This window comes from Chelonia mydas, chromosome 13, assembly GCF_015237465.2.
Source record: "Chelonia mydas isolate rCheMyd1 chromosome 13, rCheMyd1.pri.v2, whole genome shotgun sequence".
Taxonomy (NCBI): Eukaryota; Metazoa; Chordata; order Testudines; family Cheloniidae; genus Chelonia; species Chelonia mydas.
In genome coordinates this window covers 18,435,513-18,463,118 of record NC_051253.2, presented here as the reverse complement: position 1 = coordinate 18,463,118, position 27,606 = coordinate 18,435,513, and the positions used below count along the sequence as shown (strand labels likewise).

General features: G+C 40.4%; 2 protein-coding genes across 10 annotated transcripts in view; one reads left to right on the top strand and one right to left on the bottom strand.

Moving 5' to 3' along the window:
* Positions 1 to 17,439, bottom strand: part of ZMYND8 (zinc finger MYND-type containing 8) — a 122,922-nt gene extending 105,483 nt beyond the window's left edge. For 3 of the 7 annotated variants that reach the window (XM_027822270.3, XM_037915995.2, XM_037915999.2), the window contains exons 1-2: positions 16,271 to 17,439; positions 13,329 to 13,420 (exon numbers count right to left, since the gene is read on the bottom strand). In XM_027822270.3, coding sequence (XP_027678071.2) covers positions 13,329 to 13,420; positions 16,271 to 16,333 — 155 coding nt within the window. In that variant the 5' untranslated portion in view covers positions 16,334 to 17,439. The remainder of the gene's footprint in view (positions 1 to 13,328; positions 13,421 to 16,270) is intronic. The other 4 variants (XM_043526690.1, XM_043526691.1, XM_037915992.2 and 1 more) reach the window with 4 other exon arrangements.
* Positions 17,440 to 17,574: 135 nt separating this feature from the next.
* Positions 17,575 to 27,606, top strand: part of LOC102947000 (translocating chain-associated membrane protein 1) — a 51,548-nt gene continuing 41,516 nt past the window's right edge. Inside the window, exon 1 of one of the 3 annotated variants that reach the window (XM_007059834.4) lies at positions 17,575 to 17,822. In XM_007059834.4, the coding sequence (XP_007059896.1) occupies positions 17,703 to 17,822 (120 nt within the window). In that variant the 5' untranslated portion in view covers positions 17,575 to 17,702. The remainder of the gene's footprint in view (positions 17,823 to 27,606) is intronic. The other 2 variants (XM_037916016.2, XM_043526707.1) reach the window with 2 other exon arrangements.

Sequence of the window (27,606 nt, the reverse complement as noted above, 5' to 3'; positions counted from 1 at the left end):
TGGGTTGGAGCAGCGAACCACAGCCGCTGGGAGCCGCGATCGGCTGAACCTGTGGACGCGGCAGGTAACCAAACTGGCACAAGCAGCGGAACAAGTTTGGGAACCACTGTCCTAGACTGAAGGCTCTTCAAGACAGGGATCATGTGTTCATATGCATATGTAACTCAGATCCTGACTGAGGCCTTTGGACACTGCCATGACATAAAAATTACTAGTACTGGCCATTCCTTTGTACTTTTCCTGGTTTGCCACCAGATTCCTCTAGATTAAGTCTTCCTATATGGCCTGCTCTGCTCATCCATGATGGTTTGGCTGGGCTTCAGACTTTCCATTCCTATCATGAGGGTGGGGAGCATTTCAGCATTTGGCCCTTACAACTACTGTTTCACTCTGCTAGGGTCAGCAATGCATCAGTTCACTTTCAAAACAAAATACTTGCAACTAGAATCTTGGGGGGGAAGGATATGTTACTGAAAGCTTAGAAGCCAATGAAAACAGAAAGAAGGGTAGCATGGAGTGCCACCACCACCAGTCTCAATCTGCTCCCTGCAATTGGTATTAACACCCTTGCGAGCAGTCTAGAGCAGTAGTCTCCAAACTACGGTCCATGGGCCAGATTCGGCCCGGGGCTTCCATTTATCTGGCCCTCCAACCAACAGGGGAGAAGCAAACAGCTGAGTAGGCACTTCGAGCAGGCAGGGGGAGCGGCCGTCGGCAGCAGCTCACGCGGGGCGGGGGGGAAAGGGGTAGCTCAGCTGAGCTGAGCAGTGGGGTGAGTGCCCCCGGGAGCCAGTGTCCCCCCAAAAGGGGAGCCAACTTAGGGAAGAGTTGCTGCTGCAGCAGAGCAGGCACGGACCCCTGCCTTAAGAGTAAAAATACAAGCCAGATGCTTCATTACATCTCCAATAAATGGAGTAAAGAAGATGGAAATTAACAATTTCATAATGGTTAAATTTTAACTACAGCACTAATACAACCAAACAGTCTCAACCAACAATGGGAACCTGGAGCTTCTCTTACCAAAGTACAGCCAAACTTTCAATCCTTTGTCATTTTCTTCAGCAGAGCAGGCACGCCTAGCAGGCACAGGGAGAAGGGAGCAGGCACGGGGCAGAGCAGACCCAAAAAGGGGAGCCAACTTACAGTACCTGCATCGATTAACTTTTATACCTGATTTAGAATGTAATGCAACACTGACACAGCAGAGTAGTGGTTTTTTTAAACAATTTTGCATATATTTTGCATATATTTAATTTCTTTCACAGTTGCTTCGGCCCACAAAGCCCCTTCAAAAATTTAATATGGCCCTCGTCTCATAAAGTTTGGAGACGCCTTGTCTAGAGTGCAAGGATTGAATGGGTCATGAAGACTGCATTCTTGTTTAATCCACAATAGTGTTCATGTATCCTGAGGGGTAAGGAATGGAAGTTTGCAATGTAACTGTCTGTGGCATACCTGTTCTACAAATGGCAGATTTTGGCTGCAGTGTGGCACATTTCTTCACTACTAAATTCACACTGAAGGTAAGCTCCAGTGTTTGTTACAATACTATAAAGAGCTAAATAACCCCAAATGCAATTTAAAAAAACCACCATAAAACCCCTAACCAGTATATAACTGCATTAAAAAAAAATTACCATATTGTTTAATCTTACACCTTTACCATATTTATAAAATTTACCTTACAAAATATCTGTTTTCCAATGGTTTTTATTGGCAAAGCTTATTTTTTCAATTCTTCTTAGCAAATTCTTCATATGGCCATTTCCTGTTTCCTTCTTAATTATTTAAGGAACTTAAACTAAAAAACAAAACAAACAAACAAACAAATGCTTACCTCCTACATATCTGTTAGAGTTATTTGATTTTGGGCACAGTGAAGAGAGGATGAAATTTTACATAATTGTCCAACTAAATCTCCAGATTTCTGTCTGTTGTGCACAACTTTCATAAGTACCCGTAAATCTAGGGAAGTTATTAAAAGGCAGAGCAATATTTGCTGAATAAGCACCAGTCTCTCCCCATAAATGCTCATCTCTAGGCCTCAGAGTGGTTTGCAAGAAGTTTGGGGCCTTAGACTACAAGCTTTTTGTAGGATGTGGACCATGTCTTCATATGTGCTTCCATGGCACCTACCAGAATGGGCCCTGATCCTGACCATTACTATAATATAAATATTAAAAAGGAATGAAAAATACAACTTCAGGTGTATCCTTAAATAGAAATAAGGACTTTTTCTGACACAGGAATTCTATTAGACAAGCACTGAAAATTGAAAAGCAAGCCTCCTCCATCCTCCCAGTTACACTATAATTTGTTACTTCTACTGTACTAATTATCAAAACATATTCTTGCCCCTGTATGTGTAGAACGGAGCAGCAGAGCACGAGTTTAATAATTTAACATTTTGTCTGCATCCTTTCCTAACTTGAATAGAAATGCAGCACCCTCTAGTGTTCTTTTAAGAAGCAGTGCATTGATATCAATTTGAAATCAAGAAAGTTTTGCCATATGCTCATATGGGGCAATATCTATTCAAACTGAGCCTGCTGAATGTCTGTTTGACTTATAGAACAGGTTTATATAAATGCGCATATAGAGAATGCTATCCAGAAGAGTTTTTCATCAGAGTAGGAACTCTGATGTAGGAACTGAGTCACATTTGTTAAATAGTGCTGTGTAAAATGTTCACAACAAAACACAAAAAGAAGGGTTACTGCCCAGTAACTGAGATTATCTGAGAGTTGCTTCTATGTATTCATACAAGGGGGCTGGCATGGACCCTTCTGGAGTCTTAAGATAAGGCTTCTGTTCAAGAGGCACCACATGCCTCTGTATTACGTCAGGAACGATGGGGGTGAGTCAACGCCTTTGAAGACCCTGCATTTGAGCCCCATCTAAAGGTTGGTGCAAATCCTGAGGACAGAGTCTACAGCAGAGAGAACTGTGGCTTTGCTGCCAACACTAGCTGTTCTGGACCTGTCATGGAACAAGCAGAAGGCTGTGCTGTTGCCTTCCATGCTTTCTCTGCACAGCATTTAAAATCTCTTCTGGATCTCAGTCCAGACATGGCTCTGGCATCAAGGGGAGCCCTTGAGGCCTCTAAGTGCCTAATAGTGTCTGGGACACCAAATGTTTGATACCACAAGGGGGTATTCATGAAGCCCCAATGAATAGCTTTCAAGAAGGATGTACAAGCTCAAGATTCTGAGACACTGTCTGAAGAGTGCCAATGCACAGAGGCCCTCAAAGAACCACCTCCGATATCATTAAAAACTAAGACCAAGTTAATCCAAAGATTGCTAACGTTAACTAACTTCTGAATAAGCATAGTAATTGATTTTATGGTTTTGAATCTAAGTAATGTTAAATCCATGGTTTTGATATGAAACTAGGTAAAACTCAGCTGGTCCCCAACCCCCCTGAGTTATGATTTTAGATTTATATTTTGTTAGAACTGACCAGGAGGGTGGAACTGGAGAGGTATGAACACAGTCTGACCAAAGTTGAAAGTGTGCACACAAATCCCAGTAAAGATAAAACACTTAGTTTCTTACAGATTTTGTTGCAACAATACTATTCTAGTGCTGCGAGACAGCCAGGTGAGGACAGAGTGGTTCACTTCCCAGAATGTACTGCTTTTGTGTAGCCAACCAAATAGTGATCCGAACTCACATGGGAGTGTAATGACCCATCCACTCCCAGTCTTTATTCAAGCCTAACACTATTTCCCCATGTTTATTCCCCCCTCCCCCCCCACTGTTCCTCAGACGTTCTTGTCAACTGCTGGAAATGGCCCACCTTGATTATCACTACAAAAGGTCGTCGTGTCCCCCCCCACATCCCCCCGCCCTCCTGCTGGTAATAGATCACCTTACCTGATCACTCTCGTTACAGTGTGTATGGTAACACCCACTGTTTCATGTTCTCTGTGTATATAAATCTCCCCACTGTATTTTCCACTGAATGCATCCAATGAAGTGAGCTGTAGCTCACGAAAGCTTATGCTCAAATAAATTTGTTAGTCTCTAAGGTGCCACAAGTACTCCTTTTCTTTTTGCGGATACAGACTAACACAGCTGCTACTCTGAAACTTATTCTACCCTAGTAAACCTGCATGATTGTGTTGCTTTGGCAGCTGAACTGATGTAACAATTACACTCATAAAGTAGATTTAAGTGACACTTCTGACTACACTACTAGAAGTGCTTCCTAAGTAGTCTGTAAACTACTTAACGGCTTGTCTTCACTGCAACAGTTTAGCCCTGAGCTAGTACACTCAAGTTATTGCACTCTAGCTAGCCTACCTCGAGAGAGTGAATATACTGCAAAACACCACTCCCACTAAACAAAGTGATTTGGTTAACATCACAGTTATCAGATTAACAGTTGAGCTGTTGTCACTTGAGCTACTGCATTACTAGCTTGATCATCAGTGGCACTTGAGCTTTAACCAACCCCACACACGCCAACTAGTTGAGTTTAAAGCACCACTTAACTCAAGCTAGTGATTTGTGGACAGGAGTTGGGTTGGGGCAAAATATGAATTAGCTCAAATTAACAAGGCAGTGAACACAGGCTCTTACAGTTTCCATAGACACAGCTCAGGCAGCATAAAGGCTTGTATACACAGTGGAGTAATGCGTACTAACTTGTTGTGCATTAATTGGTCTGTGGAGACCCTCTGCTGCACAATACAAGTTCTCTAGTGCACTTTAATGTACAGGGAACTTTTAGTGCACACCAGAAGGGTCTACACAAGTGATACTCAGATTGAGGCTTGCGAGTCGCAAGTGGCTCATTAATGTATCTCCTGCAGCTCTTTGCAGTACATGATATTAAAACACTGTGTGATTTAATTATTAACCAATCTAAGTTATTACCCTATTGGGATTCTTTTACTATGTTATTAACCAATTGTAGTTGATAAAATAATACTGGGTCAGTCACTTTGTTCTGAGAATAATTTATAAATAGTAAATGAACAATTAATTCACTCTAGTGTGGCTCTTTTGGGTAATGCTAATCACTAATTTGACTCCTGAACCACTGAGGTCTGAGTATTACTGCTCTTAACAGACCAATTAATGCACAACATGTAAGTGCGCTTTAGAATTCACACCCCTGCAGTGTGCAGCACCCCCTTATGTAGACAAGTCCTAGGGGTATGTCTATACTTCAGAGACTATATTGGCATAGCTATACACCCACATCCCCGAGTGCAGACACAGCCTACTCCACTAGAAGAGATTTTTCTGTCAGTGTTGTAACACAACCTCCCCAAATAATGTTAGTTATACAGAAGCACTCTTCCATCGACAGAGCTGCATTTATATTGGAGGTTATGTTGGCATAGCTACATTGGTCAGTGGTGTGTCCTATTCACACCCCGACCAATATAGCTATGCTGATCAAGCCGAAGAGAATTACTCAGTTTTATAGTCCAATAGCCCAGTCAAGTTTACCTGCTTATAAAGCTGCATCTTCTAATTCCAGTAGATTAGTTAAGACACTTACCAGAAAGACCTAGTTTAGAAGGAACTGTTGTAGAATAAGACTGAGGTGCACTCATGCAGCAGCAGGGGCCAGTGTTTTATCCAGATATATAATTTTTTTAAAAGGAGTATGGATCAACAATGGATTCCTGCCCTCTCTCTTCCCCCTCAAAAAAGTCCGCCCAAATTCAAATTTATGAAGAGAAACCAGACAATAACTACACATAAAATCAAAGAGCATACAAACTAGCCCTGAGTTAAACTGGACATCCACTGGTCACCTATTTTTAGAGAAAAACATTAATTTATGCCCCATTGTAAGCCCATTTTAGAATGCAACCTGAACTATGAAGTCATTACCAATTGATTTCATAACTAAACAACATTAAATGCAATATGTTGAACTGTCGATACATGGATACTAGCAAACCTGCAGCAAAACAAAACAAATGACAGAGAGGATTAAGTGCACCTATAAATTTTGATTTGGCTGGAACAATCTTTAGTAACCTAAAAATTAAGGGATCTGCATGACATTATATTCCACTGAAATAAAAGAAAAAAATCAAATTTAAAAAAGATCTAGTTCACAGTCTCAAGGATTTCTGCGCATCAGTTACTCCGTAGCAGAGCATATAATATAGGATGGTATATTAGTCTTTGTAGACCAGGATTATCTATTTAGATATCATATTAGCAACTCATTACATAGAACTCCTGACCATACTGGCTGAACTGGGTAATAACACAGTTTCACCAGCCAGGCTGGGTGATGCTAGTTTTGTGTTATACTCAGGTTGTACTGTAAAATAAATTCTAGCCTGCGTCTTAACATAAGATAATATGTGATTGTTAAACATTGTTGTGAGCCATGTAGAGACAGGGCCTTCAATTTGACTTCAACAAAAAATGATCACTACTAGTAAATGGTTACTGTACAGCTAATGGCTTACTTTCATTCTCAATTTTCTCTTTACAGTTTGTTCCTGAAGGCGTGTCTAAAACAGCATTGCTAACTGCAGTATCTATTTTTAGCATATATTTAAAATAAACCTTTTAATTCAATGGGAAGCTTCCATACTTGTGCTGGCATAAAACTTACTCATGGAAAGGATACAAAAAAAAAAAGCAAAAAAGGAGACCCTTAAAGGAAGCTCACTCCAATGTCATTACCCAACTTATTTGGTGGAAGAGTGGTCAGGGGACTGTGTCTGTGTGAGATGAAACTCAGTTGGTGATGGTGGGGGATCTATTGGAGACTATACCACAGGGGGATAATGCCAGTTATCTGTGGTTTAAAAAAAAACAAACAAAAAACAAGGAGAGAGCAATAACAAATTTGTAAACAACCCTTGTATATTAGATATGTCAATTTATGCTGTTAATAAATATGAAAAAATATTTTTTGTTTTTAAAGCTGTCCTCTCTGGATGCTCCACTAATATATATTTTTTTAAATCTAGGCCAAATTTACAGCTCAAGTGAGGCAGCGAATCAATAATACAGGTGAGTTCTCTAGCAAGAGGAGCCAAATTAAAGCTCTCAGAACTGTAGTTTCCTCCCATTTGAATAATGTTTTCATAGGCTTTTAGGGTATCAGAGAGCATATGACATAATGGAGAGTTCAGATTTATCACAGGACAAAAGCAGTAAGGAAAAAGAAAGTTTCTGTCTCATTTGTGAACAACTGATATCTCTTACTGGCAAATTGTTTCAGATCCATATGATCCATCTCTAGCACAAATATATTTGGATATGTTATTTTGCATGTGGATGTTGGACTAAAAATTAACACACTCACATTCACACTCAAATTTGCTTTAACAGCAAATCATTTTAGAAAAGATGCAAATTTATTTTTTAAAGTGAAAAAGTAAAACAGCATGGCTCTTCTGGCAAGGGTTCTAATCAGTGGTGCTGGAACAAATTTTATAGTAGGGGTGCTGAAGGCGGAAACCATGTATTTGGGTTGTTATTACCGCTTCAAGCCAGTGGCTCCAGCAGCACCCCTACTTCCAACACCTATGGTTCTAATGCTGTATTATCAACCTGTTAGAGAGGAAAAGGAAATGGCTATTATTGGGATACAGTCCAGTCAGCTTTTGCCAAAAATGTAGGTTTTATAAATAAACTTTTACAAAATAAAATGCCAATGAAAATGTTTTGTTTTTTCTTAAAATATTTGTGTTTGGATTTAAATCTTCACCAGCATTGTATTAAAATCTGAAAGTGTAACTGACTAATTTATTTTTATTGTTTTATATTCAAGCATTTTAGCATTGTATTAGAGCCTGAAAGTGTAATTGACTCATTTATTTTTATTATACAAATGGAGAGAAAATGCAATAATTAATGTAACAGCATAAAGAACAGAAAATGAATGACAAGTGTTTACATTTTCAGCTTTCTATGGTGTTATTTGCAAGATAAGACTTATTTTATATACAGTATTTGAATCAGACAGTGACCTTTGAAAGAGGTTCTTTAAAGAGCTCCACATTCAAAGATAAATCTTATCTCCATTGCAAGAGAGAAAAACTTGTATATCCTACGGCAGTGAAAGAAGCACGTGTGCACACAAATGTGCATGGATCTAGATCATGTATATTTATACCTCCCCTACAGCAGTAATATCCATCTGATTAAGAACAGACATAGGGGATAAACTGCATTGATCATGCATCTTTGTTCTCTTCCATTGTGCCCATTACTCCTGACCTCCACATTGCCATCTTCAATTAATCTTTCCTTTTCATCAATAATCCCTGCATTTCATTGCCTAAATCTGTGATTTGTCTTATGTTTGTCTAGTTATTTAGGGCCTGAATTTGCTCCCACCAAAATCAATACTTTTACTTCAGTGACAGCAAGATTGATCCCTTACAATGTAAGCTTTGGGGTGGCAACATGTTTAGTCTATTTTTGTAAGGCACCATATACATTTATGACACTGTATAAATGTTGAGTAGTAACAATCCCTCTCCACTAGAACTTCCAAACCATCATCGTGCCATGACATAAAGTTGCAATAGGACTACATATTCCAGGACCTCTGAAAGTACATTGTGACTTCTATCTCAAAGGTTTTCCCTGTAACACTAATGAAAGAAATGGGATTTTTCTTGCACTATTTAAGTTGTACCTACCACTTGTTTTCAAATGTACAGTAAAGAGATGTAGAACCTAAGGAGGACATATATATAAGGAAATGCTACTCTGGATTCCTTTAACCCAACTAAAAAAAAAAAAAACATTCTGTTGCAAGTTTACCATCCCTTCATACGTAAGATCCCTCTCACTCATCCCATCACAAAAAAATCCCATAAGATCCCTCTCACTCACCCCATCACAACATTTGGCTTTCAAAACATACTATTGTAAAGCAGTGGGTTTTTTTATGTCACTCAACAAGCACCTCTCCAACAATGTAAAGGTACTGGAACTCTGAAGGGAATCCCAATCCGGTCCTCTGGAAGGAAAAAATGGAGCCTCAGGATGGAACAAGAGCCATTATAAAGTGGGTAGTAGGAGATTCTACTGTATAACAGTCACAACACAAGCTGCATTTATTTACTTAACACCCAACAATTTTGATTACCACATGGAGATGCTGAATTGCTGCCTGGACATTTCCCTCTTCATTTTCCTTGGTTTCAGCAAGGTAACGTCTCACCATTAAAGACTGCCAATAAACTAGAACCTTCCTCCTGGCTTTTTAAGCTTCTACAATTACCATACACACTACATTAAGTTGACTTCAACCCTTGCTTAGTTTTAAAAGTGTCTTTTGATGTATCAGGCCCACTGACTAGCCACTTATATAACAGAATATCTGAAGCTTTAAACTGCGTATATGCTTTCCCCATTATGTTACCTACATAAGCACAACATTAGAAGCAAGTCTATTAATTCCTTTCTGAGATAGGAGAGATCCGACAAATATCAGGTGGAGTTCATATTGGCCTTAGCAAGGCTAATCAATCCTGTGTGTGTTCTGCCAGGACCTTCTTAGACTGAATAAAACTGAACTAGGAGGTCTCTGAAGATTCCATAGTACATTTAGGACTATGAGGGCCATTATCCCTCTTTTGCAGATGGCAGACATCACTTCTGTTCTATTTCAATAAAACCTGAGAAGACTTTTTGTTAAATGACTAAAACTTAAAAATTGTAATCGTTACAAAGCAGAGCAGTCCATTAATCAGGTCTCGCAACTATCATAGAAATGCAGGAAGTGCCATACATATGCATCCGATGAAGTGAGCTGTAGCTCACGAAAGCTTATGCTCAAATAAATTTTTTAGTCTCTAAGGTGCCACAATTACTCCTTTTCTTTTTGCCATACATACAGGAAGAGATCAGTGGTCCATCTAGTTAGGAACCCTCTCTCCAGTAGTGGCTTAAGCCACATGCTTCAAGGGAAGACCAAAAACTCTACAACATACCTGACCTGCTGTTCAAAATATACCATGAGGGGAAAAATCCTTCCAGACCCCAGCTGACAATTATCTTATTCCCAAAAGACGGAAGACTGATAGGCTCTTGTAGTTTTTTGTTCTAGCCACTCCAATGTAACTGCAGATGCTGTTCTTATTCCTATCTATCTAGCCCCCCCCCCCCCTTTTTTTTTGGTGTAACTAAGCCTCAGTAATATCTTGCAACAACCAATTTCTTGGATTAATTGTATGCTGTTTAAAATAAGTCTTTCTAACCCATTTAATGTTTTGCCTTTAGTTTTCATGTTTGCCTTTGTATTATGGGAAAGAACAAATGAAAGCACCAGATGGCCCTTCCCCACAGTATGCAATATTTTATACCCATTGACCTTTCCAAACTAAGGCACTGATCCTGCAAGCTGTTCTGAGATGACAAGCCCCATTCTTGCATTAAGTCCTACAGACTTTAGGGAGGCTCTATGCAGACAAATATTGGATTGTATGGAACAGCCTGCAGAACCAAATAGTCTAATCTTTTAATATTTCTCTCATTCTTCAATAGGATATCATATAGCCAATATTAAGATATTTAGCTCACTGATGTTAAGCTGAGTGTATTTACCCCACCACAATGACTGAACCTTTCATTTCTTTTTGTTAACTTCCTTTGTTCAACTTCAGCATAAAATAACAAAGTCAATGTAGTCATTCTTTTTTATTTCAGTAGAGTCAGACGCATCTGTGGTACACTTCCACAGCTCTACAAGCAAAGAGAGACTAACCTCCTTTTACATTTTGGGTACAGGAAGAACAAATCAACATTGCTTAATAGTAGGCCAAAGACTTAATTTCTGCAAGCACTGCTTGCAACCCAAACCTACTTGCTGATGAGGCAGATATAACTGATTTTCTGTATATTTCCTTTGACCAAATATACATAAGAATAACCTTACAGAAAACAAAAATACCTGGTCACTCACTGCTAAGGCTGGCACCACAAACTATTTCCATCTCCTAGCTACAGGCATTGCTTATTGTTTTAAAGTCTCCTAATGTATCTTCAGGCTAAATATTTTTCAAATTCACTTACCAAAATAAGAAGGCAATAAAATAAGTACAATGGCAATAGCAGCTGTATTGTCCAAGCCAACTGGTTTAGAAGCAGCACAATATACTGCCATTCAGAAAACCAGAAGCAATTTTAGCACCTGGTCCATTACTGTAAAGATGATGAGCTTGGGCCTGTGAGCAGGAATGAAAGAAAACATCAGAGCATTCCACTCCTACTCTGTTAACCAACTCATGGAACAGTTCTGAAGTTGGTGACACAGAAGAATTAACTTCTGTCCGCTTTACAAAAAAAAAAGAGGCACTGCTATAGTCACCATTTAGAGGAGACCCAGGATAAAACAGTAGCTGCAGAATCAAGGGCTAAGATTTTTGTTGTTGTTTTTGCTTCACTTCTGAGATGGGGCCAGATATTCAACTGACAACAAAGAAACAATTTAAATTACAGAGTTATAAAATTATAAAGGAAGAAGCAAAGAAAAGGTTAACCAAAAGGTAATAGGATATGGTTAAGCAGTCCCATGCAATTAGTCCAAGCATACAACTCTGAACACTTAACTGGAGTGATTCCCAAATCAATAACTAAATAAAATTGAGCTCTTTGGGGCAGGTATTGTCTCTTATTTGTTTATATTTATTACATCTTGAACAATAGGGCTGAGGCCTCTAGGCACTACTGTGATACAAATAAATACATGTTTTATAACAAGATAGTTGCAAATAATTTTCTCCTTTATTTACCTGCCAAGATTTAGTTCAGGACTCTAGGGTTTTCCTGTAAGACCAGACTATATACAGAATGGGAAGAGAGGGTCATTGCATTTCCCTTCCCTGAGCATAATGATATCACTGTCAGCTGCTGGAGGGGAAACAGTATCTTGCAGTCAAGTTGTATAGCAGGTAAATAAGCCTTCTGCAGTTTCACTTCTACCACAACAAACCCACCATCTTGTTTGTCTTTTATTATCTTTTCTTTATTTTTCTCTTTTTACATGCCTTACACACGTGTATAGTGTTTCCATGGAATACTGAGTACAGAAATATTGCTAATTAAACACAAACTCAATTTGGGCAAATGCCGTCTTCTACTGTTCATGCAGCACATACCTTTATTTTACTTAGAAATTAAAATTGGTACAGTTACAATGACTAGAAAAGCATAATGCACTGGTTATTTCCTGAAACAGGTATATCCACCTTGTTTGACAGTACTGTAAAGCCCTGAGCTGGTCTCAGGCAATGCCCACCAAGCGTTAATGTAAACCTGTGCAAAAGATAACTAGAGTAATATCATAATTCAGAAGGAAGATATGTCAAGGAGTCTAACTCCCAGTGAATGGATAAAGGCAAATGTGGCTGGATGAGTGATAAAGGCTACTTGCTCCCAAATTGCTCTGGCTCAGTTTCAGAGTAAAAGAGCAAACTGGAGTAGTACTTTTTTGGGAGAAGTGGGGGTGGAGGAAGGAGCAATAAATAACTCAAATTAACTGTATCTCAATCTCATCTGTAACATAAACTCCAGCTAAATTCTCAGTAGAACCTAGACATTTTGAACCTTTTAATTACAGTTCCTTTAAATTCAGCTGGAAAGAAGGAGCCATCCAAATACAGCACAATAACTTAGCCCCTTCCTGCCTCATCCTGAACTGCTGATAGCATACACCCCCCAGAAAATCTTCATCCTCCTAACCAATGGAAATCCTATCCACTCTTTGCTGCAAATGAATGAGAAATTGTATGTATTTACATCACGTGTCTCCCAACTTGCAAAAATCATGTCCTTAAATTAGCATTTCTCAGTATTGCTAATTTCCACACTCCCACCCACTTTGGGATCCACTTTTGTCCACGCCTCTAGCAATGTTCACTGAGCTCACTACAGGTGTAATATGCATCAATTCCCATAGGGGAAGAGAAGTGATAGCCAAGAACCTGTTCCTGTACCTCACAGGTTAACTTCCAGATCCTCTAGGAATGTGCTCTGAGCACAGTGCAGAAGCAACATGCTCCATCTCCTATAAAAGTGGAAGGGGAGGAAGACAACACTTTGAACTATAACACTCACCTCCTAGTCCACTGTCTTTCACACCTGGTACAAACTATCTCCTGACTCATTCTTTCTGGCAAGATATTATAAATGCAGGAGTAACAGATTTTCACTGATTCCAGCCCTTAAACCTCGCAAAATATCTCTTATTCTGGAAGAGTATAGCAAGAACTATATATAGCAACAGTGAAAAACTGATAGTTAAAAGCCAAGATCCTGCAGTGCCTCGCTAGTTATTATTTGCAAACCAAAGATATAATATTAGAAATTAACATTACTTACTGAATTTCTGATAAAATGATACTGAATAGGTCTGTTCCCAGATTCCTCCGGTAGCTGTATCTTGAGATGTGTTGGATGCTAATTCTTGTTTTCTGAAACAAAAACAACTAGAAAATAATCCTGTACAGCAGGGAAGGGTGAACAAAATCTTTTAACAGGGCTCATTCATTTCTTACTTCTGTGAAACCGTATTGGTGTATTTAATATACCAGTTTCTCAGTTTGATCCATTAAAACTGGATTTTTCAAAGGAGAGCAGATGACTCAAGGACTAGGAATGACTTTAAGAGGCTTTCACATATAGGTTACTGGTTCAAATGCAAACCAGGATTTTAACTGCTAAAAATTTCATTCCTGTTTGTTACCTCCATTAAATGAATTTGTAGTCTCAATCTATTTTCTAGTGGATAAATTTCTGCATCACAAACCAGGATCATAACTGGCCCTTTTAGTAGCAGTCTCAACATAGGGTCTAAGACTGAATTGGTACTGCATGTCACATTTAAAGCATATTAAGGGAAGAGGGGAAACCTTGCACTACCACTAATCCACTTGTAACTTCTGTAAGTGCATATGAGGTTGTTCATTTTCAATACCAATTCCATTTCAGGCTTTTACTGAAACTACCAATAGGGGGACCAATTGTCATGCTGGGTTGAGAAATGGGGACTCCACTGGAAACTGTCCTGAATCTAAACATTAATTTGATATCTCTCTGTCCCCGCTGTAAATTTTTTTGCACTAGCTCCTGAAACTGGATCCATGTGACTGAACATTTGTCCAAGTCCTGTGAGGATCTGATTGGGGCCTATGTCATTAAAATATTGGGCCACATATAAACTAACTTAAAAAACACTCTCCCTTTAAAAAAAAGTGACCGTACATATAGTTTTAACTGTACGATTCGATTGTCTTTGAAAATGTTACTTGAGAAATGTTAAAAAGGATCTTAATCCTCTTGCAATTGTCTCCAAGAAGCACAGAAAAGGGCATAGAATTAACAATTATCAGGATAGATAGATAGATAGATTAGATAGATAATTAGGAAGAAAAATCTAGAGCCCCATTCTGCAAATGCTTGCGGACATGTGTAACTTAACTCCCACATAAATACTCCAGTAGAGCTCAGTATTGCTGCTCATGTGAATGGTTACATGTGTGATTAAGTGTTTGCAGGTTTCGGGCTTAAGCCACTTCTCATTCACAAATGTCAGGAAAACTGATAGTGGAAGATATTAAGATAAATGAAGAATATCAGTTTCATGTAGCTTTCTTATCATATTTGATTGCACAATGTCTATGATAATAAAAGATAACTGTATAAATGTTAATGATAACACTGTAGTTCTGCATGGCTTAAATTAAGTACAAGGTTATTCAAATGTGAAGATGGTCAGAAAAGTTAGGCTCCAATGCTGGAAAAAATTCTGCCAGGGTAGACCCTGAGCTGGCACAGGACCGAGTGAAATCAGTTGGTCTTCATGCCACTGTACAGACTTGAGTGTGCTGAAGCAGCAGGCCTATATTTGTAAAAATGTCTCCTTCTTAATCATCTGATTCCTTTATCTGTCAAATATCAGCATATACTTTAAAGAAAAAGACAGGTTTCTTTTCCTGTTTTTCTTTTTAGAACCAATACAACTAACAAAGAGCAATATATATTCTATTCTGTCTCAAGCATCATCCAGCAAATTGTCAGTTAAATTCTGCTAATGTATTCTTTATTAATAGGGATAATGCCAGAGGCAGATAGTGTTGTATGTGAATGGATATTTAGATCTTATTTTATATTTGCAGTACTTGGCAGTTAGAAAAATCCATCTTTTTATTTGTAAACTAGATCCAATGACAGAAAGCATACAGAATCCCATGACATAATTTAGCAAGGGAAAATGTCACTGATTGTTTTCCTAGGTCAGAACAATTTCAGTATTAGTCCTTTCTGCTTACTCATAGCAAAATATGACCAATTGCTATTGTATCAAGTAAAAGTGTCTCAGAAAGACTGTGCTCATTCTGCATACTATGGTAATAATAGCAACCTCACCTCTGCTCAGACCAGAAACAAGAACTTTATTTTTAAGCCAATCTACTAGTTGCTTTTGATGCTAAAAATTAATTACTTTCACAAGACACTTTAAAATAGTTACTGTATTCAGTATAGCTGAACAAATAATTTGCAATAAATAATATATTGCAAAAGTTCAGCCTCTTCTTCCATTACCAGAAAACCTGCAAGTGGATCACTTTTTTCAGATATATTCAGTACTCCCAGTCTCAAGCGCTCAAAAATCATAATTTAGGCCCCCCCAAATTAATTACTTTAACTTAACCATTTTAAAATAATAAATATTAGGTCTTTTTATTTGCTTTCTTTGTTTGAGCCATTGGGGTTCACCTTTTCCAACTTTTTCTCCATAATCATAGAAGATTAAAAAAACCTCCATGAAACCAGAGATTCTTACACCTGAAGGAGCTGGGTCTTTAAGAAAAACACCAAATATCACAAGTCTTGTGATTAAATTACAAGAACTGGTAAACACAACAAAAGTTTGCAAATATTTTTCACTGTAAATTGATCATGATTTATAAACAGTTCACTGAGAGTACTTGATATTGGACTGATTTTGGGTAGTTGAGACAAGTAACACTGCTTCTACTTCCCAAACAAATGAACATACAAGTACTTGTGAAGCGCATAATCTGTGAGTGTAAATATAAAATTCAGTTTATCTGGCTACATATGCCTGAAACTTAGACACGGACCAAAAATGAGGCATGAACATGTCCAAACTGAATTTATTTAAAAATGCCGCTGAATATTCACAGGAATATCACTCAGATTTAGTAATAAGGAATTTCAGGGACCCAAAATAAGTACTTTTATATTAATTCAAATGTATGTAACATTTGATAATAAATGATGGAAAAAGTGATACTAACTTTAGGACTGCTGAAGAGATTTTCTCCTCTACAAATACTTGTTTGAAAATTTTCACTTCCCATTTAAATTCACCATTGGATTCATGTGAGTGGAGCCTTGCGCTGCCACACAGGTTCACTGAAGTCAGTTCAAGTTCAGCATGGATTGAAAGGCTCCACGCTTTATTTGATTTTAGGATGGGGCCAAAAATCTTTTATTTCCCCATCGCCTGAATTATTTCACAATACTGATGAAGTATCCTTCACTCAAGCCTTTCTCTAGGATGCCCTTTCAAGACTCGATTGTTTGCTTCTCAGTCAACTGACAATGGTTTTCCTTAGTTGAGTATGGGAAGTTCCAGAACGTTCCCTCTGAGCTATTGTCCAACACTACAGCCCTTGAAAACTCTTCAAAGTTTCAATGAATTTTTGACTAGTTGGAAAAAAGCCTGACATTTCAATGAAAGTTCCTCCCCACATTTGAGAAAAGTAGAGTTTCACAATTCAGGCACCCAGCAGTCCCATTTTTCAATCAGGTCTGTCTGTCAGCAACAGCACCAACGATGGAAGCCCAGCCGCTTAGCCCAGATAGGAAGAGCTGCAGGCTGGAAAAAGCTGTTGTATTTTTGTAGTGGCTGCGGTGCTGCTTGTTTTAAGACAGAGCATTGCTGGCTGGGACCCGAGCTCTGCGTACCTCCCACGGTAAGGAAGAGACCTAGGCCACTCAGCTCATGAGTGTCACGCAGCCCGAGAGCCACCCGGCCTCTGAGGTGGCCCCACCCGGCTGCGATTACGATAGCTCAGTGCATGGTGAAACCTGCCTTCTCCATGGAGCCGCCTCCCACTGGGATGGGTCTGTCAGCTCCAGAAGGGGCACCCCAACATAGGGATCAAGATGGAGCGCTGCCTACTAGGACCTGTCGCCTCCATGGAGCCACCGGCTGCTAGGACTGAGGCGAAGCAGCGCGCTGAGGCCTGCTGCAGCCACACCGATACAAGGACAGTATAGAGCAGCGCGCGCTCAGAGCTCCACCCACAAGAGGGAGGCAACCCTTAGCGACCGCTCCAACCCCTCCCCTGAAGGGTCGCCTTAGTTGTCTTCTGTAAGCCACACCCACTGCAGGTGGAGTCACACAGCTCCCGCCCCCTGACTCATTTCATTAGCTAGAGTCAATGTCACTCATGAGGACCCTGACAGCCGTTCCGAGCATCTAACGGCGTTTTATGCCCCGCTCCCTCTGGAAGCCACACCTCCAGGTGGCACAGCGATTAACCGGTAAAGCTGTCAATCATAGAGCTCCTGGAATGTGACTGGCTGAGTCTGGGTTGTGGGTGGGTAGTTGGGGGGACAGCGGTGTTTACTGTGCGTGAGGTGAGGAGGGTGTTGAGAAAGAACCACCACCTCTTTTCTGGACCGGGACCACTGCCTAGGCCCTCGGGGGCTACCACTACCATGGGGCTCCGGAGGAAGAACAAGAGCCCGCCCGTGCTAAGCCATGAATTCGTGATCCAGAACCATGCGGACGCCGTGTCTTGCCTGGCTATGGGCCTCCTGCTGGGGCTTATGTTCGAGGTACGGGGGTTGGGGGCTTTGCCTGCGGCTGCCGAGCGCGGAACACCGGCCCCAACCGAGCCGTTCCGGGACTTCCTACCTGCCCCACCCCTGCAGTTCTCCGAGCAGAGACCGAGCCTGTCCTGTCTTCCCCGCTCTCCTCTTACTCCTCCCCTGCCTTTCGGGCTGAATCACGCCCCTGCTTCTCCTGCCTCCCCAGCGCCTCACCTTGTGACTCACCCCGGCTCTCATCTCTCCCCTTCACTTCCCCCATAGTGGGGCACTGTCATTGTTGTCTCTCCCTCTCTGGATCCTCCATGCTCGCTCGTTCCCTCTGCTCCATCTGCCAGACCCCACATCATACGCCCCAATTCCATCTGACTCTCCTCCCCTAGTCCTCGCCCTGCTCTCCTGGATCCCCACTGCCACACAACTTTTTTTGCCGGCCCCCTTTCCTATCTTCTTCACCCGTATTCCTTCCCAACAAGCCCCTCATTCCCATCGATCCTCCTGGAGCCAGATCTGCCCTTTCTTTTCTGCTTGGTTTGTACTTTTTCTTAAAAACTTTCCAGTGGTGGAAACATGGGTAAGAGTGCTATTGGTGACAGAGCTCCAGGTGGACACTGCTGTTTTAACCACCATATTGTCTTGACCTGTTCTGAGCAGAGTTGGATGACATTGCAGTTAAAATGCTACTGGTAGTCCACCTCTATTATTGCTGCTTCTGTTGCTCTCACTGACTCAGGTCTACTAATGATGGGGAATCTGAAGAAAAATGCTAGTGTAGACACTGCCTTAGACTTGTCTCCAAATCCCTCCTCTCTTATATATTTTAAAGTTCTGTTAATAAAGTTAGATTTCTTAATTAAATGAAGGTGTCACCCTTTCATCAACCTCTTTTGGTGCCTTAGTTGAATCTTCTAGGCTTTGTTCTCTGGGATAAAATTGTTGTGTCATGATGTTGTATGTGTACCTTGTGTCAATCTAGAAGATGGTTAGTTTGATTTTACTGTCTCTCTCAAGAATGGGACTACCCAGTGAAACAGATAAGGCAGATTGCTTGCCTTTTGTTTGGGGTTTTATGGAGATAGGTGGGAAGGGGAGTTGGCAGGGCTGTGGAGGGAGACATAGTTTTCCAAACTGTGACAACTTATGTCTGGGAGAGGTGGTAAGTATCTTACTGAAACAATCTCAATATCACTTATCACTTGAGCAAGATTTAAAATGAAACTTTTTAAAGATGAGAAAACACTTTGAAATACTTGAAAGGTACTATATACTGCTAAGTAATATTCTCTTTAAGGGTTCATTCTTCTTTACTGCTATGCTAGTCCTGTAGACTTCAGGGCATTATTATGTTGGAAGAGGGTGGAGAATGGAGTCCTGATCATCAAATAATGTTCCTCCAAATGAATAACAGATGCTAAGTTGGGTGATAGTGTTGTCTGCTGCATCAGAAGTGGTACAAATTGAAGGGGATATATGATGCAGAACTTGAACGCTGGGATAGAAAGTGCAGTTGTGGAGAATCAGTACTTACAAGAGGAGGCTGGAGGTGGGGAAAGAGAAGGACAGTTCAGATGGAAAAACTTTGATTTGCCTATAAGGACTAATGGGATTTTTTTTTTTAATGTGAATCCCAGTAATATGAGATAAAGTGGATGCATTGGTCAAAAATTAGAATTCTAGATCACATAAATTAAAGCTCTGGGATCAAGGTGTGGGAGAGAAGGGAGGGGAGTTTTTTTGTTTGGGTTTTTTAGTCTTAAGGACCAGTTTTAAAGAGACTGGTTTATTTTTTGGCTGCTAAAAAAACACAGTTTGTGAAATTGTTTGTAAATCCTTGTTCAAATGCAATAAAGTCTTGTGTAAACACAAATCTTTACAGACTTGTATAATTGACACAGTGATACTGATCTAACTTATTCCTGTACAGGAAGGAGTATAAGCACTTCTACATCAGTATAATTGCATCAATAGTGAGGTTAAACCAGTTTTAACTATATCAATAAAATATCACACTCCTAACTGACCTAGCTATACCAATACAAAACCTCTAAGTGTAGACCAGCTCTAAGTGTAGTTTGTACTGGGAATAATCAGCTGCATTCAGTGAACAATATTTTCTGATATGTCCTCCTGTCTGCAGTCAGTTCAAATTATACAACATAGGCAAAGATACAATGATCTTATGTAGCAAGATAATTTTTATGTAGCAATGCAATTTTGGGGAAAGTTGATAGAGAAACCTGTAACTACTTGGTTCCTGATGACCATGAACAAATGTTATTATAGGATCCACTCTGGCCTTCAATTGGAGTGGGCTGTGCTTGTCAATGTCATGAAAGATCTGAAGATTTCAGATCAGGGTCACTTGATTGTTTTGATGGTGCTTAGACCTCCACAGTTGTTGATGAGATCGTGGTTTGAAAAATCTATTCATCCAGGAAAATGAGAACTGGCCCTGATGGGTAAGGAAATATATGCTAACAATTTACTAATTGAATTTCAAATGAATGCTTAAGTTTCTAGCCCTTATAATTCAGAAGGTAGCATTCTGATTGTAAAACAGTAGTGTCATCTTCCTGAGTCTGAAGGTAGGCAGCTGCAGAATTGAATCAACAAAATTGCCTCAATTCAATTTCCTCAAATTCCCTCTCATGCTTGCGCTGCTGCCCCAGGGATCTCCCTGCATAAGTGTCCTTCAACAGTTTTTTTTACAGACAGTATTTCCTGTTATGATCTCTGAATTTTGCATGTATCTTAAAGTGCCATGAAAAAATAACTACTGTCTTTAGATTGTATTTCACTTATTTAAAGCCCATTGATTGACGTTTTTTTAAAAAACAACAACCACCCTAAATATTAATGACAGAACTGGAAGTGTGAGTTAGTTTTATCTCTCGTTCCTTATAATTTTATGAAACACAAGTTCTTCTTCACTCAGCGCACAGTCAACTTGTAGAACTCCTTGCCTAGGAGGTTGTGAAGGCTAGGATTATAACAGGGTTTAAAAGAGAACTGGATAAATTCATGGAGGTTAAGTCCATTAATGGCTATTAGCCAGGCTATTAGTAAGGAATGGTGTCCCTAGCCTCTGTTTGTCAGAGGGTGGAGATGGATGGCAAGAGAGAGATCACTTGATCATTACCTGTTAGGTTCACTCCCTCTGGGGCACCTGGCATTGGCCACTGTCAGTAGACAGGATACTGGGCTGGAAGGACCTTTGATCTGACCCAGTATGGCCATTCTTATGTTCTTACAATCATATTGTGGTTGCTACAAAAGTAAAATGTCTACTTGTATTTGCATTCTCAAGGAAACTCTTATCAAAGTGCATGCTTCTTATGTAATGGTAGATTAGGCTGCTTAAATGTTTATTGCAGGATAACTGTGAAAGGTCCATTTGTTTCTTGCCTCATTACATTTTATATTTACCTTTAATTGATTCAAATAACTGTTGAAGATGTGAAATCCATCCTGCTAATTAGAAGGAAATATGAGTTTTAGAAAACTGTTAGTTTGACCTGCTTGAGAATTTATTGGCAGAGTCCTGACTGCTATTTATAGTAACTTGGTTTTCAGATATCTATCCTACCTCTTTCCAGCCTTCTGAAGGAATGGAGGGCCATTTTGTAAAGTTTGTATTATATTAATGCTGCAAAGAGAAGTATGGTCATCTGCATGGTCTGTCAAAGCTAAGTTGTTAACACTGTAGTTGTAGAACTTAGATGCCTTCAAACAAAAGGGTTTGAAACATACTGCGTGTACCAAATTTTCTTCTGTCAGACAGATAAAACTCCTGTTCACATCCAGCACTTTTACAAGAAAATTAAGAGCATATTTCTCTATTAGCTCCCATGTAAAACATATGTTAAAAATGTTAAGGATGCAAAGTCAAGCACTCAAAAGTTGGAAAATGCCAGAATTAAGGTAGCTCATACACTGTATCATAAAATATATGTACAATCTTAAATTACAGGACCATGTACTATTTTTAATAGGACAGTTGCCCTATTCATTGCAGTGTGGACAGTGTTTGCTGAATGGTTATCTGTTCTCTTTGTTCTCATTATTTGGTGTATGTCCTCCATGCCATATTTACTGCACAGCATCCAAACCCTGCGCTCAATACAGAACTGTTGATTTCCTCATGGGCTTTTCTGTGGTACTGATCATGAAGCACTCAGTACCATAAATTTATCTTCATAACATATCCTTTGAAGTGTGGATGGGGACTGAGGCCCAAAGAAACAAAGGTCAAATGTGTCCATTTTGGGTGTCCAACCTGAGACACTAGGGCCTGTTATTTTTCAGAGTCCCTAGCATTTTTATAGCACTTGATATGTTCTGTGCACATTTACCTTTGACTTCAGTTGCAACTGTGAGTGCCCTTTGGTAATCTACCCCCAAGTTTCTCAAGTTGGGCACTAATAAAATAAGGAACACACAAACAAAAACTTTGCAGAGGGCCACTAATTAAATGGCTTGCCCAGCATCATATAAGAACTTTGTGGGAGAGACAGGGATAAAATCTAATTATTCGCAGTGTCATTCAGTTGTCATAACCATAAGGCCATCCTTTGTCTTCCTGCAGTCCCCTGCCTCACAGTGCATCTTTCATTTTCTGCAACAAATGAGGCAGGGGTCCCATAGACAAGTCTGATTTACTACATAAACTGGATTCATTCCCTGAGTACTGCCCATCTTGTGTGCTGAGTGAGGCAGGGATCCTGTGGAGAAAAAATAGTGTATGATACTGTAGTTAAAGATTATCATAATGCATTTCAGAAGCAGCCTTAATTCTGGCATTTCATAACATCTGAGTGCTTGACTTTGCAACCCTAACTTTCTTTTAATACAGTGGTTTTGAATGTAATGTTTTGGGTTGTTTGTTTTTTTATTTTTTTGTTTGTTTGTTTTTTAAACTTAGGACCTAATACATCATGTGCAACTATATGGACTCCTCCCCTCCCCCCCCCCATGAGTCATCAGCAAGATAGAAACCTTTAGATCCACAGCACACATCTCTGACACTTGAGCTAACAGCATAACTGGTGGCAGTAAAAGGCTGTTTATCCTCTGTGAACCAGCCCCTACGGGGGAATGAAATACACACGTTGCCAGTGGGTTTCACAACTATTTGCTAGACAGCACAGGAATGTTGAGACTCAAGACTCATCGGTCTATTCCAGGCTCTGGAAAACAGAGTTCTCTAGTGGCTATAGAAGAGGGGTGGGGAACCTCTGGCCCGCGGGCCAGATCTGGCCCCCTGCTTAATTTCATCTGTCTCACGGCAAGTCTCCACGCTGTGGGCTGAAAGCCCTGAGCTTTGGTGCCCCCCCCACCCCATGGGCCTGGAGACATGAGCTCTGGCTGGACCTGCTGCGGGGGGAAGCTAGGGTGCCAGGCCAGTTGGTTGGCTGTCCCTGTAGCCCCTAGGCGCAGGGGCGATCAAGAAAGCTCCAAGTCCGCATGCACCTACCTACGCCTGCAGGCGCCGCCCCCACACTCCTATTGGCCGGGAACTGTGGCCAATGGGAGCTGTGGGGGTGGTGGCTCTGGGCACAGGCAGCGCACACCGCGCAGAGCTGCCTGGCCACATCGTGGCAGCTTCCGGGAGCAGCGCAGGGCCAGGGCCGGGGGGAGCCTGCCTTAGCCCCACTGCACAGCTGACCAGGAGCTGCGTGAGATAAGCAGCGCCCGGCCGGACCCTGCATCCCGCACCCAACCCCCTCCCAGACCCCTCACCCTGAACCCCCTGCCCTAGCCATGAGCCCCCTTCCGCACCCCAACACCCTCCCAGAGCCCCCCACCCCAACCCTGAGCCCACTCCCACACTTCAGACCCCTCAGCCTCCGCCCACAGCCCCATCCTGCACCCTGAACCCCTCATTTCTGGCCCCACTGTGGAGCCTGGGAGAAGCTCCGTGCCCCCCTGCGAGGCTGTGTGTGGCCCGTGACTGAGTTTTTGTTTTGTTTTTTTTCCTTTTCTGTGGGTCAGTGACCCCCGACAGAAAAAAGGTTTCCCTCCCATCCCTGCTGTAGACCCTTGTTTACCTCTCCATCCTCTGTACCCCTTCTGCCTCTTCCCCAGCACATACCCCTGAAGCTTGGCTATGCCTCTGTCATCAGTCCCTGGCAATCAGGAGAAGCAACTGTAGGGGAAGTCCTGCTTATCCTCTGGACTGTTGTGCTGGAGCATGCCCAGTACAGTCAGAATCTTTGGAGAATTTATCTGTCAAACTAAGAAGCCTCTACTGAACATGTGAAAACTCTGACTTTTCTGCAGCTTTTAACTTGGCCATATTTGGGTGGATTTTCATGGAGATAACAAAAGGCACATCCTTGACACTAATGTGATGTCTTGTCCAATTGCCAAATGTTAAGTCTCTGCTTCAAAGCATGGAGGTGCTAGAGCTTCTCAACAAAACAGTCATAAGAATTTTTAAACATGGGTACAACAACATATTTTTCCCTTACCTCATCCTGAGAAACTGTTGAATATTTTTGCATAGACAATTTTTGTTGTTTAAAAAAGTTAATATGCAGCAGAGGACTGATATGGGAAAAGCCTGGATGAAAGTTTAATTCAAAATAAGGTCTTGTAATGGAAAGTAACCTTAACTCTAGGTGTCACTACCAGCTGCACATACATGCTTTACTGTCTAAACCCTGTTCTAAATATACCATTAAGGAGAGGAGTTCTTGCCATAGACTTGGAAAACTTTTCACGTAATATCAAAGGACAGTTCTCTTATACATCAGAACAGCACTCTATCAAGCTCTTCTTCTCTAGCTAAGATTTCCTACTGTAACTGTCTTGTCTTCCCTTTTCTGATGGAATGGAATGATCATGAGAACTTCAACAAATACTTTGTTTTGGTTTGTCCACATTTACCACTTCTCAAATAGGTTATGGTCCTTTCCACTAAAACAGAGTATAGATCTAGGATTCTAGATGGATTACTAATTGTAGAATTACTACTTGGAAATGATAGAATTATCAATAATAATGCAGAAAAAGCAAAGCATTCAAATATTTTTGTTATGTATTTGGGGGAAAAAAACCAGATGATATAGTCTCATCATAGGTGATGATATACTCTTTCCATTCCATGAGTAACTCTGGTGGATGTTAAACAGAAGCTGCTAAAGTTTTTTAAAATCAGGATGTCCAGATAACTTGGATCCAAGAAGTTTAAAAGAGCTGGCTGAGGAGATCACTGGACTGTTAAGGTTGATTTTTCAATAAGTCTTAGAGCATTGGGAAAGTTTCAGAAGACTAGAAGACAGATAATGTGTCAGTCCTTAAAAAGGGTAAATGGGATGACCCATGTAACTATGGGCCTGTCAGCCTGACATTATCCAGGGCAAAATAGTGGAGTTGCCCACATGAGAAATTATTAATAAAGAATTAAAGAACGGTAATGCAAATCAGCAAGGGTTTAAGGAAAATAGATCCTGTCAGACTAACTTGATAGCTTTTTTTATGAGATTACAAGTTTGGTTGATTAAAGGTGACAGTTTTTGATGTAATATATTTTGACTTCTGTAAAGTGTTTGATTTGGTACTGCGTGACATTTTGATTTTTTTAAAAAAACACCAGAACAATATAAAATTAACATGGCACATGGTAAGTGGATTAAAAATTGGCTAACTCATGGGTCTCAAAATATAATTGTAAATGGGAAATTGTTATTAAGAGGATTTTTCTTGTAGCATCCCACATGGATTCGTTCTTGGCCCTATGATATTTGTCAGTGATCTGGAAGAAAACACAAAATCATTACTGATAACATTTGCAGATGACCCCAAAATTGAGGGTGTTGTAAATAATGAAGAGAAGAGGTCACTGATTCAGCGCGATCTGGATTGCTTGGTCAACTGGGAGCAAACAACCAATATGCATTTTTAATATGGCCGAAAGTAAAGGTATACATCTAGGAATAAAGAACGTAGGCTATACTTCCATCATGGGGGACTCTATCCTGGGAAGGAGTGACTCTGAAAAAGTCTCGTAGTTGTGGTCGTAGTAGATAATCGGCTGCACTTAACTGCCTGGTGAGACGCTGTAGCCAAAAGATCTAGTGCCATCCTGGAATGCATAAACAGGGGATTTTTGTGTAGGAGTAGAGGTTATTTTACCCCTGTATTTAGCACAGAGGATGTTACTGCTGCTGGAATACTGTGTCCAGTTCTGATGTCAACAATTCAAGAAGGGTTTTGATTGCAGGATAACTGTGAAAGGCCTATTGGAGAGGGCTCTGAGAAGGGCCACAAGAATTATTAAAGGATTAGAAAACATGCCTTATAGTGATAGATTGAGCTCCTTGAGTCTATTTCAAAGAGAAGGTTAAGGGGTGACTTGATTACAGTCTGTAAGTCTAACAAATATTTGATAGTGGGCTCTTCTAGCAGGGAAAGGTATAACATGATCCAATGGCTGGAAGTTGAAGCTAGACAAATTCAGACTGGAAATAAGGCATAAATTTTTAATGGTGAGAGAAATTAACCAATCGAACAGTTTACCAAGGGTTGTGGTGGATTCTCTCACTGTCAAGTTTAAAATCAAGATTGGATGTTTTTCTAAAAGATATGCTCTAGGAATTATTTTGGGGAAGTTAAAGGCCTTTGTTACACAGGAGGGCAGACTATGTGATCATAGTGATCCCTTCTGGCCTTGGAATCTATCTGGATCCAGTCAGTGCTGCATCTTTATTGATGAAAGAAGTTGGTGTTGAGAATTTTGAAGTATTAATATACTCAGTGGTTTATAGCCAAGTGTAGCAAAGAAACTCAAAAAGAGTTCCTGATTAATCTGTATTTTTAAAAGTAGCTGCTAAGATAGAAATATCTTTCTAGAAAGTTGATCATTATTTATCAAGTGAAAAAGCATCCTAATATTCAGAAGTACTGTATTTTATGTATATTTAGGAATTGTTACTAAGGGCTTGTCTACATGGGACATTTAGAGAAATTAGTGTGAAATTTAAATACAATATCTACTCTACACATAGTCATTTTTATTCCACATTAAGAGTGCCTTGGATTATCCTAAACCACAAAAAGGCAGTTTTTGTCCTGGTCTAAGTTTTTGTCAACAGAAGCTGCCTTTTTTGTCGCAGGTTTGCATGCATCCACACCCAAATTTGATGTAAATTGACAAAATCCAGCCTTTCTGTTGCCCAAATAAAACCACTTCTGCAAATGAAAGTCCTCAGCAGACATAATTCAGCAGACAAAATGCCAGTGTGGATACTGCATTGCCTGTGTCAGTTAGGAGTTCCCCAGCAACAGTCCCATGATCCCCTCTGTCTGCGACAGTGACCACACCAGTCACAATTTTGAACTCACTGCCCAGGAGTCACAGTGACCAGAAACCTCTTTAAAATTCCCAATGTGTTTTGGAAATACCTTTTTTCCTGTTACCTTACCTTTGCAGGCACACCCAGTAGCCCACCTTTTTTTGAACAGAGAGCATGGCTCAGTGCAAAGATAGAGCATCACCGAAATCTTGTTCTCCTGTCTGGATCAGGAAAAGAAGGTCCTGAATCTTCTTTGCATGCAGGGAGACAGGGCTGTACAAGTCCAGCTGCAGGGCAACCAGAGGAATAAGGCTTAGTATGCAGACATTGAAGAGCGAAAGCAAGCCCTGGGCTACAACAGGGAAAGAAGCAATGCTGGGTGAAGGACCTTCACCAGTTGTACTAGAAGGCAAGGGAGCGGAACAAAAAATTGGGTCCACCCATAGATCTGCCACGTCTAAAATGAGTTCCATTTCATAGGTGGCATAGACCTTTCC